The sequence below is a fragment of the Gopherus evgoodei genome, chromosome 16, assembly GCF_007399415.2.
Source record: "Gopherus evgoodei ecotype Sinaloan lineage chromosome 16, rGopEvg1_v1.p, whole genome shotgun sequence".
Lineage (NCBI taxonomy): Eukaryota > Metazoa > Chordata > Testudines > Testudinidae > Gopherus > Gopherus evgoodei.
The window spans coordinates 14989292-15002103 of NC_044337.1; the positions used below are offsets into that span (position 1 = coordinate 14989292).

A 12812-nucleotide genomic window follows, 5' to 3' on the forward strand; every position below is an offset into this window, starting at 1 on the left:
CTTCATGCTTAGTCAGCTGACTAAAAATGGACAAATCAGATTGGATAGAATCTAAGCCCTGCCCCTATCCAGAACCTCGGACCGGACCTCTGGTCTTCAGCCTCTTCTGAGCTTGAAATAAATTGGCTTAAGTCTTTGTAGCATTCCTGGCTGCCTCTGCTCATCCAAGTTCTGGCTGGGACTAGACACATCATGAGATCATGACACTCTTCTGGTAGCACGGACCTCCTGCAAGAACCCCAGGATTTGGCCCACTTGAACCCAGATCTCAATTCAGCAGCTTGGACTCCTCTCTCATTTTTCCGTACCAACTCTGCAGACCCAAGAAAGCATCTGCACTTGGGTGCTAACAAATTTATTTGCGCATAAGCTTTTGTGAGCTACAGCCCATGAAAATTTATGCCCAAATAAATTTTAGTCTCTAAGGTACCATAAGTACTCCTGTTCTTTTTGTGGATACAGACTAACATGGCTGCTACTCTGAAACCTGTACGTGGGGGCTGATCAGACCCAGCCAGCCAGCCCTTTAGGGATCTCCTCGTGACGCCTCTTTGCTGCCAGCCTCACACCCAAGTCAGATGTTACTGAATACCCACAGAGACCCCACTGAGTAACTGCTCACGAATCCCCTCACTCAGGGCCTGAGCCAAAGCCTAGGGGAATACCCCATTGTCTTGAGTGGTCTTTGGATCACTGAATGCCATATGCGTAAAGACCTCCAAATCCGGCATTGTCACCGGGCCCCTCCATCCTACTACGCTTCCCACCATGCAAGTGGGTTCCAGGATCTGTCGGCTCGTTCACTAGCCCTGCAGAGGGAAAGGAAAGGCGCAGGGTCTCTAGATAATCTGCTGTTGGGGGTTTTACTTTTTAACACAGACGCAAGCGACTCAGTTTCTCTTTAACAAGCCGCCAGCTGCTCGAGGTGACGTTTTGGCATTTGAGGGGGCTGTAATGATCTTTAATTGACCTATTTTTACCCCAAACACCGCAGTGCTGTGAAACAAACAGTAACAAGGCAGCCGCCTTGAGCGGCTGGTGGGATAATGGGCCCGTCCCCCTCCCTGCAAGCATTTTCTGCTGCTTGTTAGGGTTACGGTGGCAGCTTGGAAGGGTCTCGGGTTACTCAACCTTTGTATGGGGAGATTAAATCTCTGCCGATGGATGTGGTGTGCGCTTCAGGCGATGAGAATCGCTTTGCCGCACTCCCTGCTCTGGGAAACTTACAAAACTAGTCCCCAGGGTCTTTTGCTGCAGGCGAGGCTGTTCCGATTGATTCTCTCAGTGCTGTTTGGGACTCGGATGGTATTGGTGAGGAAAAGGCTCATAGTGACTCGTCTGCGGAAGGGTGTGGAGAGAGAACAGGCGGGTGTGTGAGGGGAGTATTATTATGGGGGAGGAATCAAAAGGGAACAGGCTTCGGGTCTGGGCTCGTAAAACCTCCAAAGATTGACTTGATTCCTTTTTATCTGACCCACGGAAGCTCCTGTGATGGGTGGGGTGGAGACAGGTCCATGTACACTATTCCTATTCCCCAAACCGTCCTCATCTTGGCATTTCCCAGCTCGCAGTCAAATACTTCTCAATGTCCTGGCCTGCCCCCTGATCCCGCTCTCCTAGGGTGAGGTGGGAGTGGTCCTGTCAGCCGGTGGCAGGTTAGCGAGGGCAGATCAGTCCCTCTGTCAGGAAGGTCCCGATGAGACATGAAGTCATGCTGCACAGATGAGGGAGGAAGCTTGGGTCGGACGGGCTCATCAGATGCTCGCCTGGAGCCTGGAGGACTTGGGCAATTGGCAATGGGAGGTCGAGTCTCTGAGTGCTCCATCGTTGTGCCAGAGTTAGCTTTGCTCAGCTGTGCTGGGCCATTGTTTCTGTTGGGTGGCTGCTTGGTGCATGGGAGACGAGGTGTGTGGGCGGCGGTCGCTCAGCCCATCCTCTCTGTCCGCCATCAAGCCTGGCAGCCTTAGTGGTGGGACGAAGGCCTAAATGGGCCATAGAGCCTGAGCTCCTCTCTTGCAGCTAGATGCAGCCTCTGCCTCAGGCCTGGCTACATGAGGGTGCTTTGCTTCTGGAGAAAAACCAGAACAGCTGAATCCTTGCCTGGGGGTGGAGGGTGATCAGGCCCAGGGGCTTTGCACTCACTTGCCTGGCCCAGGCAGGTGCTGATGCAGGTCCGAACTCTATGCCACTGCATTGGGGGACTGAGTGGGCGAAGGTCCCTTCAGAACTGCTCCTGCCCTCCTCCTCCAAGCGTCTGGCGGGCCTCTTGGCCAAGGGAGTGCCACTCTCTGCCATGTAGGTCTCCTCCCACCATCTGACTCCATGGCTGAGAGAAGAGGAGAGCCCTGGCTCAGGGCGGCTCTTTCTGACTTGGGGCTGCTGAGTGTGAACTTGCCAGGGGGCTCTGTAGGTCAGGATCTCTGCATGGCCGGGCTGGCACATGCGTGTGAACAGGGGTCTCAGAAAGGACCTGCTGCCACTGTGGGACACGGAGGAATTGGCCACCTCCCTCTCATGGCTTGTATTTGAAATGCCGCAGAGGCAGCCTTGCTGAACCCGCTGTCTGTCTCTGCCCCGTCCCTTAGATCATCGCTCCCTGGAGGATGCCCGAGTTCTACAATCGCTTCTGCGGACGCAGCGACCTGATGGACTACGCCAAGGTACGATCGCCCCTCCGTGGTGTCCGCTACGCACTCACCCTTTGCTTTTTCCTGCCTTTGTTGCTCCCCAGTCTATCCCACGCTCCGGGCCGTGGGTCACAGTTCTTGCTCTGCCAGGCAATGGAGACGGCATTAGATTTACTTAATTGCTCCTTAAATGGCCAGGAGGTGACCCAGTTGGGCAATGCCCAGGCGGTCCCACCACGCCGACGGTCAGAGCAAAACCTCCCCTGAAGTGCAAGGGGTGGGAACTGCCCCCAAGTCTCCTGCGTGGCAGCTCAAGGTGGTTCCACTGGGCTGCCCCCCTCCAAATCTATTGCTCTTAGTTGCACTGGGGGGGTAGCATTAAGAGGCACCAGCCAAGGTCAGGGCTCCATCGTGCTGGGTTCTGCATAGACACGTAGGAAGAGACCATTCCTGCCCCCTAAAATCTCCCAGTCCTAAACTAGACACGGCAGAGGTATGGAGGAAGGAAGAGTAATTCTCCCCATTTTACAGATGGGGAGCTGAGGCCCAGGTGGCCCGGCGCTCTGTCACCCTGCATCAGGTGTGGTCATTGACACCGCTGCAGAGTGGAATCAGAGCGGCAGTATTTTACACCCACTGTACGCTGGGGTGAATGACGGCACTTGGTTCAGGATACTGGACAGTCAGGCCCAGAGAGATTAAGGATGAAATCTTGGCCCAATGGGAGTTTTGCCATTGACTTTAGGATTTCACCCTGAATTAACTGCTCAAGGCCACCCAGGGCTCTGTGGCAGAGAAATGGATCCTGTCTTCCGAGTCCCCATTCTGTACCTTAAAGCACACACCCATCCTTAGTCTCCCTTTAATCCTCATGATGCAGTGTGGCCTAGTGGACAGAGCACAGGACTAGGGCTCGGGGAAATCTGGGTTCTGTTACCAGCTCTGCCACTGACCTGCAGAGTGACCCTGGGCAAGTCACTACACTGCCGTGCCTCAGTTTCCCCATGTGTAAAATGTGGATAATGACACTGCCCTCCTTTTGTAAAACACTTGGCGGTCGACTGTTGAAAAGCACCATGGAAGAGCTGGGTTCTGTTGCTGTTCATTATTATGACTGTCTTGATGCCTTCTTTTCCAATTCAAAGGTGCTCTGGATTGAGCTGAGCACCACCTCTCATATCCCTTGTGGGAATTTAGACTGGCTCTGCGTGAGATTTCTGCTGTTATTTCTGGATGCAAGGGTGTGTGTGAGTGTGTGGTGTTTTAATGGCCCGTAATTACCTGGATGTTAATTGTAATCCATTTGCCAAGGGAACTGGTCCCAGCTCAATGCCTTGCGTAATAGACAAAGCAAATACATTTCCCTTTTGTCGTCCCTTCCTTTTTGAAGTACAAGTTGCAATATAACATATTAGAAGTTTTCCATCAGGTTCTTTAAGTGCCCACCAGGATACCTTTCTTTTTTAGCGACTTCATGGAAATGCTTGACAACTGGGCTCAATCAATCAAAAGGGAAAAAGCAGCTCTGTGCATAAACCAGAAAATTGCTTCAGTTTTTAAATAGCAGCCGTCTAGGCTGGCTGGATAATATCTGTGAAGCCAAGGTGCTGAGTTGCAGGGGATGCGCTGCATGGAGCGTTAACAGCAGAGACCGCGGCCTCAGCATCCCATTAAAGCCCCGAGTGCTGCGTGTTGAGGATTGTGTTTGCCATCTGTTGTTTCATTATTAAAAAGGCAGTTTACAAGAGCTTCCCATATGTTGCCAAACAAATTGTCAAATAGCAGAATTGGGAAGAGAGCTGTGTTTTTATTATATGGAAAATAGTATGTCTCTCTTTAAAAAAGCCAAAAAAAAACCCACCAAAACAAACCCACCCACCACCACAGTTTGGGATCCCTATTTAAAAGGACAGGGTTGCAAACACAGCTTTCAGAGATACGTGAGCTCCTGCCCTCTCTTTAACGTACAGACAAAAGGAGTTTTCTGTTCTCTTTCATGATCCATGATCTGAAGAAATCAGCTGTTCTGTTCTTCTTGCAGGGCTCAATCCTGCACATATTTAGTCTTACTCACCTGGGTTCCGGTGGGTCTCGATGAGATGAAAATCGGGCCCACGTTGCCTTTGCTAATTTTACTGCTCGTGTGAGTAAAGTGAAGCACCTGGGTAGAGAATTGCGGGATCAGGGCCTGGCTCACGTATGTAGTTTACTCACGTGAGCATTGACATCATAGGGGTGTTGGCCGGACCAGGCCCTTGAATTAGTTTTATGTTTGTAATCTGATGCTGTGCACTTAGTTTAATTCTGCAAGTAGGGGATCCAACGGGTGCTTTAGGAAACCTAACGCAAATAGGAATAGCGGCACTTCTGTCTTAAATTTCACGGAACGCAGGTGTCGGGCGTGAGGGTTTTTTAAAATCTGTCTCTGAGCATTGCCTTACGTTGTTGGAAATCCACATCCAGGAACATTAGGCTGGTGCCAGACAAAAAGTGAAACTCACGATAAACACAAGTGAAACAGATCAGTCTAGTTTTAGTAAAGTTGAGAACAGTATCCATCTGATGACTAATGATGGCTTTCATCAAATAATGTCCTTGGATAACGTTCACTCAGATCTACCTTTCAATGCCCAAGCTGAGTGAAATGCAAAAGGTAAACAAAGGGCAGCAGCACCAACTCTCATGACTTTATTATGAGCCTCAGGTTATTTGGGGGGGTTTCTTAAAGCCTTAGCTCCTGGAGTCATGTGATGTGAGAATCTCAGCTTCCATTTTTAAAATCATGTTTCTAGCACTCCTGGCTGTGGAGGAAAACTCGACCCTTAAAGGCTCAAAAATCAGAAGGCAAATTAAAGTAACCCACGCTGTAGTATTTTTAAAAATCTCAGGATTTTTTTGAATGCCTGCAGGCTCACAATACCAAATGGGCATAAATGGTGAAAGGTCTATTACATCATTTCTCTGCCAATGATCTATGGCTTAGTAACCCGAAAAAGGATATTTTAAAAATATTCAGGGCTCAGTCTTCTGCCAGTATAAATCCTTGCCATCCACGGAGCTAGACTGACTTATACCAGCTGAGCATCTGGCCCAGAGAGCCTCCCTCGCCTCTCAGTTACAATCTCATGCGGCCTGGTTTTAGCCTTGTGGGACTATTCGTGCACTTTGAGCAGGTGCATAAGTGTCTGTTTGCAGGCTTGGGTCTAAATCCTGGAGTAACTTGATTGAGGTCAATGGTGTGACACGAGCCTAAAACTGATGTGAGATCAGAATCGGACTCCTGAATCGATCCTGGTCTCTAGCATGCTAGGCTAAGCTGCCCAAGGCGAACACAACTTTGAAGCGACAGTTGTTATTATGTTTTGTAAAAAACACCTAGAACCAGGGAACTAGAAACTGGTCTGGATTTCAGGTCAAAATGCTTGTTTTTTAAACTCTAATTGGAAAGCCAATTAATTTTCTGGTTCAAGTCCCACTAACCTGTGAAAACTCAGAGTCTGAAGGAAAAGGATGCTATGCTGGCGGACGATTGAAGGGAGGCAAGGGCGTGCCTGTCAGGACAGTTGTGAAACAAGTGTGTGAGTGTTTGCTCTTCTGCGCAAAGGCTCCAGGGGGGTGGACTGGAGGAAAGGAGCTGTTAGCAGAGCGCATTACCTCAGGGCCACCCTGTGCTGGTGATTATGGCCCATTCAGAATAAATAAAGAGGAGCATTAATTGACTAACAAGCTCTTGAAAGCTAGTGGAGCAGTCTGCAGGCAGCGGGGCTGCTGGAGTGTGAGCAGGGTCCCCTCTGTCAGGCTGTGGGGCTTGGCCGTGCTTCATGGACCCTGCACTGAGGGTTGGGGAGAAGGTCTTGGGGTGGGGATCGGGGTTTGCTGGGAGATCCTACTCTGGGATAGCCTGCCTGTGCATGTCCAGACATGGTTATAGACCAGCAGCAGGCAACCTATGGCACGGGTGCCGAAGGCGGCACACAAGCTGATTTTCAGTGGCACTCTCACTGCCCGGGTCCTGGCCACCGGTCCAGAGGGCTCTGCACTTTAATTTAGTTTTAAATGAAGCTTCTTCAACATTTTAAAAACATTATTTACTTTACATACAACAATAGTTTAGTTGCCCTACTTTCCCCCTTCTCTGGGCAGCCCTGGCCTCTAACAAACCTCTACTAGAGAGAAAGGGGGGAGGGCACATCCTCGCTGCTGTTCTTAGCCGGGCTGGCCGGGTTCAGGTTAGCATGGGTATGCCTAGCTGTGCGCTGCAGTGCAGACTGACCTGGAGAACGGAGGGGTTGGATGGAGGAGGGGCGTGGGTAGGGGTGTGAAGGGGGAGCACGCGTGGGAAGGGCGAGTGAAAGGTGTCAGGGTCCTGTGGCGGGGAGCAGGGCTCAGGCGAGCCGAGGTCCATGCCAGAGGTCAGGACCGGTGTTGGGGGATCCAGGTCCAAAGTGAGGGACAGAATCCAAGTGAGAGCTGAAGGAAGCTGGGAGTTCAGGATCACGCTCCGTCATGGCAGCTCACTGGGAATCCCCGTCGTGGCCTAGACGCTTCCTGGTACACCCAGAGGGCATATATGGGGGCAGGGGACAATTGGGAGCCTCCAAGGTGGCTGCCAATAGGATCTCTCAGGCAGGGCTTCCTATAAATGTGTCTGCTGCTGCAGGTCGCGGGGAACAGCCAGGTCAGGGCTGCCGCCAAGTGGACACATGGCGGTGTCCACTGCCTGGTGGTTCTGCTGACCTGGGTTCGAGTCCTGGCAATCATTGCCAACGGGAGGATAACTGGGGCTTTCTGCCTGCGTGCACCTGGGCGAGCGAGCCATTTTGGAGGGGATGAGCAGCCTCATTGACATAGAACAAAGGAGGGATGTCCCCCTTCACTCTATGACCTCTCCATTCGTTTGGCTTCCTTCTGCGGGTAAAAGATGTGGCCTTTGGGCTGAATGGAGCGATGGTGCTGCAAAGCCTGCGTGCTAGCCATTGACCAGCAGTCTCTGCTCACGTCCTGGATTGTGGGTGCTTCTGGTCAAGGAATCAGTCTCTCTGCCCTGTGCAGCGCCGTGCATGGATATGGCATGGTATCTGTAGTATGAAGAACACGGCTGTGCAAGATCTGCCAGTCCCTTGGCGTGTGAGTGACACACTTGGACTCCCTTGGCTCTATTCCCCTAGGTGTCACTGCCACCCCTGGCTCTGAATGTGGCCCCAGGAATGCAATGCTTGTGCCCACTTCCTGCAGTCTTTCCCCAGCTGGGCAGTAGCTTGGATCTCCTGGAACCTGCTCTGGTGAGAGATGGCGATCGGCCCTGCCAGTGGGGTTGTGCACCAGTCTCTTAGAAAAGCTCCAGGGGATCTTTAATGGACACTGCTGCCAGGTCCCCCATTAACGTGCTCGTGTCTTGGTGGTAACAGCAGCACTGGGTGATGCGCAGGGTTTTCAGACCTGTGCCCTGGGCAGTACTGAGCCAGTCTGCCTTTCTTGCCCAGCTGGATTCTGAGCCTGTTTTGCCTTCTCTCCCACAGAAACACGGCATCCCAGTTCCAGTCACTCCCAAGAGCCCCTGGAGCATGGATGAAAACCTCATGCACATCAGGTGAGCCTGGGTGGATAAAGGAGCTTCCCAAGGGTGAGGTGTGATCAGCACACTGGCCTGACTCTGTGTCCTGCGCCTTGCGCAGTCATTTCAAAGCAGGGCAATGGAGGGCCGGGCTTCAGCCCCTTCTCTGTGGAGCTCAGCATCTCGCCCAATGCCCCATTTCCCAAACAGACAACATCTGTTACTTTGCTTGTCTTCCACACCTGGAGTGACATCAGTGTAAGAGCCTACTGATGAAGAACCCCCTTGACATGTACTTAATTTCTCACACACACACACACACACACACACACACACACACACACACACACACACACACACACACACACAAACTTAACATCCCTCCCTTAACATGAGGATTAGTAATAGGCAGGGCCGGCGCTTCCATTTCAGTGGCCTAGGCAATCGCTTAGGGCGCCAGGATTATTGGGGAGCGGCATTTTGCCGTGGAGGGGGCGGCAGGCGACTCCAGTTGACCTGCCGCAGTGGTGCCTGCGGAGGGTCTGCTGCTTCTGCAGCTCCGGTTGACCTGCCGCAGTTGTGCCTGCGGATGGTTGGCTGCTCCAGCGGCTCCGGTGGACCTCCCGCAGGCACGACTGCGGCAGCTCTACCGGAGCCGCGGACCAGGGGATCCTCTGCAGGCACGACTGCGGCAGCTCCACTGGAGCCGCGGACCAGGGGATCCTCTGCAGGCGCGACTGTGGCAGCTCCACCGGAGCCGCAGGACCAGAGCGCGGGGCAGCGAAATGGCCGTGCGCCGAGGGCACTAAAACTACTAGCGCCGGTCCTGGTAATAGGAGGGAGAGAGACTCCTCACTGCTCTTAGGTTCTGCTGGTGCCCATCGCTTGTCTCTGAGCAGCTCTCTATAGAGCGGGTCCTTGCGAGTCTCCCCTGATGTCAGATTGCAACCTCCTCCCTCTGACGTTCTCCTTGCAGTCCCACTGAATGAGCATGTCTCACTTTCAACCAGTCCCAGCTGGAGAGGGTCATGGGGACATAGTAAGAAACTTTTCCTGGGAGACAGGTTACTCTGTAACTACCCACTGCATGGTTTGTTCCATCTTCCGCCAAAGCAACTGGTACTGGCCACATAAAAACAGCCATACTGGATCAGACCAAAGGTCCATCTAGCCCAGTATTCTGTCTTCTGACCTTGGCCAATGCCAGATGCTTCAGAGGAAATGAACAGAACAGGTGATCATCAAGTGATCCATCCCCTGTCTCCCATTGTCAGCTTCTGGCAAACAGGCTAGGGACCCACTTCTGGAGGCAGGATACTGGACTAGATGGACCCAGGTCTGATCCAGCCCGGCAGTTCTTATGCTAAACCCTATGGGCCCAGTTCCTCTCTGTGAGATATTCCTGTCTTTGCTGGATTTGCATGGGCAGATCTTAATTTCTTTTTCTCTCTCTCTCTCCCCTCTGAAGCTACGAGGCCGGGATCCTGGAGAACCCCAAGGTAATCGATCATCTCCTTTACGTCTCTCGTCTTACATGGCAGTGATTAGGGCCAAGGGCGTGTGATGTATTTGCAGCCTAATTTGAAATTTCACGGCAGGCCGTGTGTGGCGGGGAGGCCAAGCCCTGCCATTCTCCTCCCCCACCCCCCACCCCCGCCTTCCTCCTCCTGCTACGTTAATTGCTGCTGGGATGAATAGGGAAAGGAGCCGTTTCAGGGTGACACTGAAGGAGAAAATGTCATTGGGAAACAATGAAGAAGCAATTAGCCAGATGAGGCACTTGACTGAGGGAAGAAGGAGTGGGGCTGGCTGCTGAATGCACCCCAGCTTCCAGAGTGCCACTCCTGTCCCCATCTGGTGCTGGAGATGGGAGGTGGGGGTGGCGGGTGCCACCTCAGACGGATGGAGTGGTTTTGGTCATTCCCCTGCCATGTGCCACTCAGGAGCCACGTCCCCTCCACCGTGGCCCAGTTCCGTAGCCCGGGCATACCTTTTGCTTGCTTGTCTCTGTTGTGAAGTGAAGGGTTCAGAGCCCCTGGAGGGATTCCTCTCCGGGGGGGAGCGGGAGCTCTGTAGCAGGAATAGAAAATCTCTTTGTGTAGGTACCTTCTCCGGGGTTCAGATCACCTCGGGGAGCTGCTGCTCAGATGCTGTCCAGCTGGGAAGTAGCCCAAAAGAACCCTGGCTGGGAGTGCCTTGCAGAGGGAGAAAATGGGCTCTCCTCCTGCACTGTTGCTGTTTGTGAACCTGGCTTTGCATGCCAGGGGGCGAGGGAGGAAAACAGCCAGGGGCTGAGATGTTAGGCACAGCTTATGCAATGAGCCCCCAGCAGGGTAGAGTGAGGGATGTATGGGGAGGAGATCTGCAGACCAGTACTGCTTTAGCTGGGCTGTCTGAGGAGGGATGGGGGAATAGAGCCGGGCAGTGGCTGGAGCCTAGCTCCTGATGTGGAGTCATGGGCGGTTGGAGGCTACAGGACAATCTTCAGGAGGAAACTCCCATTCAGGAGGGAAAGTCCTCATGTGGGTCTTCCATCCAGAGAAGCCTGGATCCCAGACTCCTCTCTCCCTGTTAGCAAGGATTCCCCTCCCTTATTGCTACATGAACCTCAAGGCTGGGCTGTGCATTGGAGCCAGCTGGGGACAGGCTGGGTGCCGTGGAGGAATGTCGAGGAGAACATTCTCTGCACCACCTGGGCTACAGATTCTTCTGCCAGTCAAGGGGCTTGGTCCTGTGAGGCATTAGCCCCTGGGGAGTTCCCAGGGTAGGGAGGGGCCTCCAGACACAAGGTGGACGGGCAGGTCTGGGTGTGTGTTTCCCTGATGTTTATGGGCCAAGGCCCCATAAATACTTGGCCAGGTGGTTGCTAAGTCCCCATGAATTGTGGCTTCCCCAGTCAGAAAGGGATGCAGATCTCAGCCTCCCTAGTGCAGCCTTCTCTTGACTTCTGCACAGAATGCCAACTTGCCCTCTCGAGCCAGTCCCAGCCTCCTACCCCTCTCGGATGGGGAAATCCCCTCACCCCACTTTCCAGCCACTGATCCCTATGTTAACTGACTCCCATCCCCTGAGGCCCTGTGTCCTGGGGTGAGCTGACAGCCCTCCCCTCGCTGTCCTTGTTCTGGTGCAGCGCCTGTCACTCCGGTGCTCTGACTGTGTTCTAATAGGGCTTGCAGTGCTTGCTGCCTGCTGGCCACTGTTTTTCCAGTTCATGCTCCACCGGCCTTGCCACACTTAGAGAACTACTTAAACTATCCATCAACACCAATAAGACAAGCAGCGGGGCAGGAAGGATGAGGAGGGAGAGATGCAAAGGAATCCTCCTCGCTCCCGTGGTGCACTGATGGGTCACGTAGCCTGTGGCCAGGCCGGTGTGTCCGCTCACGAGGCAGTGGCGATCACAGGGGATAGCCCCGGGGAAGAGGGAGTCTCCAGTTTTGGACACAGAGATGGTGACGGCTGTGTGGGCTCACGAGGCTGACAGCTGCTTCAGTCTGGAGCCTGTCACCACTAGCTTGTGGGAGTGCATCTAGCCCAGGCCTGTCGTGATTATTCCCGTCGGATGCGTCTGTTCAGGGGCCTGTGTGAAATGAGCTTGCAGGGTCTCACTCTATCTTCTAGCAGGCCAGTGTGTGTATCGCATAAACCACTGCCTCAGCGGGCACCCAATGGGCATCTGTGGTAGCAGCCTCGGACCTGGGCCTGAAGTCCCCTCTTGCCCCAGATGAGGTCTATCCAGGTCAGGCTCTGAAGCACTATGGGGAAGCTTGCCCGGCTACTGCCTGGGCTGTACCTGTTCTCAGGGTCTCGCTCCCTGGGGCTCTCGGCCCAGCACTCACCACTGATTTGGTCCCTAGGGTGAGTTGGCCCCAGTTCCTTTGTGGGCCCTCCCCCTCCCTTAGGAGTGGTCTGGGTTGGTATGAAGTCAAAGAGAGCAAAGGACTGAAACCCCTGGCCACTGAGCGTGTGTGGGCCAGCTATGGGCAAGCGTCCCCTCACCCACCCCGCAGCTTTGCCAGTGCACTCCCAATCCTGGTCTGTAGCAAGTTCCAACCTCTGGGCTCGTCCCTCCCAGATCTGCCAGTGCATCTCGCGCCTGGCCTGCAGCTCCCCAGGCCTGGGCCTTTGTGACTGTCGCTGTACCTCCACCAAGCCCTGCTGTGCTCCCACACTGAGCCCAGCTGTCCACTCGGGACCAGCCTGCGGCCACCCCCACTCATGTCACTTGTGACCAAAGCCAGATTAGAAAACTCCATTTTCTAGTCTAGCGCAGTCAGGGAATAAAGGCGCTTGCCTTTCTACCGTAACCCTTTCCCGGGTCCCCTTTTAAGAGCACCAGCCATTTCCAGCAATGGAATTCACAGGGAGACACTTGCAAGGGATTAAACTTTAACACAGTCTCTTCCCATTTCTAAAGGGGTAGTGACTTCACTGGCCTCCCCCTCCGCCTCAACCCGCTTCCTGAGCCCAGGAAGAAAACCTGGGGCCTAGGGCGAAGATCTAATTGCTGTGGAAAAGGCCTTAGAAGAAAAGAGGGGTGCCAAACCCCTGCGAGCCTCCCTCCCCCCCAAACCTCTCAGACCTGCCAAACGAAGGGATTTGAAAGCAGATGGTTGAGCTATTTTCTGCCT

The 12812-nt window shown here is 53.5% G+C and overlaps 1 protein-coding gene across 2 annotated transcripts in view; it reads left to right on the forward strand.

Moving 5' to 3' along the window:
• Positions 1 to 12812, forward strand: part of ASS1 (argininosuccinate synthase 1) — a 74607-nt gene that overhangs the window by 20435 nt on the left and 41360 nt on the right. For both annotated transcript variants that reach the window (XM_030535302.1, XM_030535303.1), the window contains exons 7-9: positions 2586 to 2660; positions 8147 to 8217; positions 9650 to 9680. In XM_030535302.1, the coding sequence (XP_030391162.1) occupies positions 2586 to 2660; positions 8147 to 8217; positions 9650 to 9680 (177 nt within the window). The remainder of the gene's footprint in view (positions 1 to 2585; positions 2661 to 8146; positions 8218 to 9649; positions 9681 to 12812) is intronic.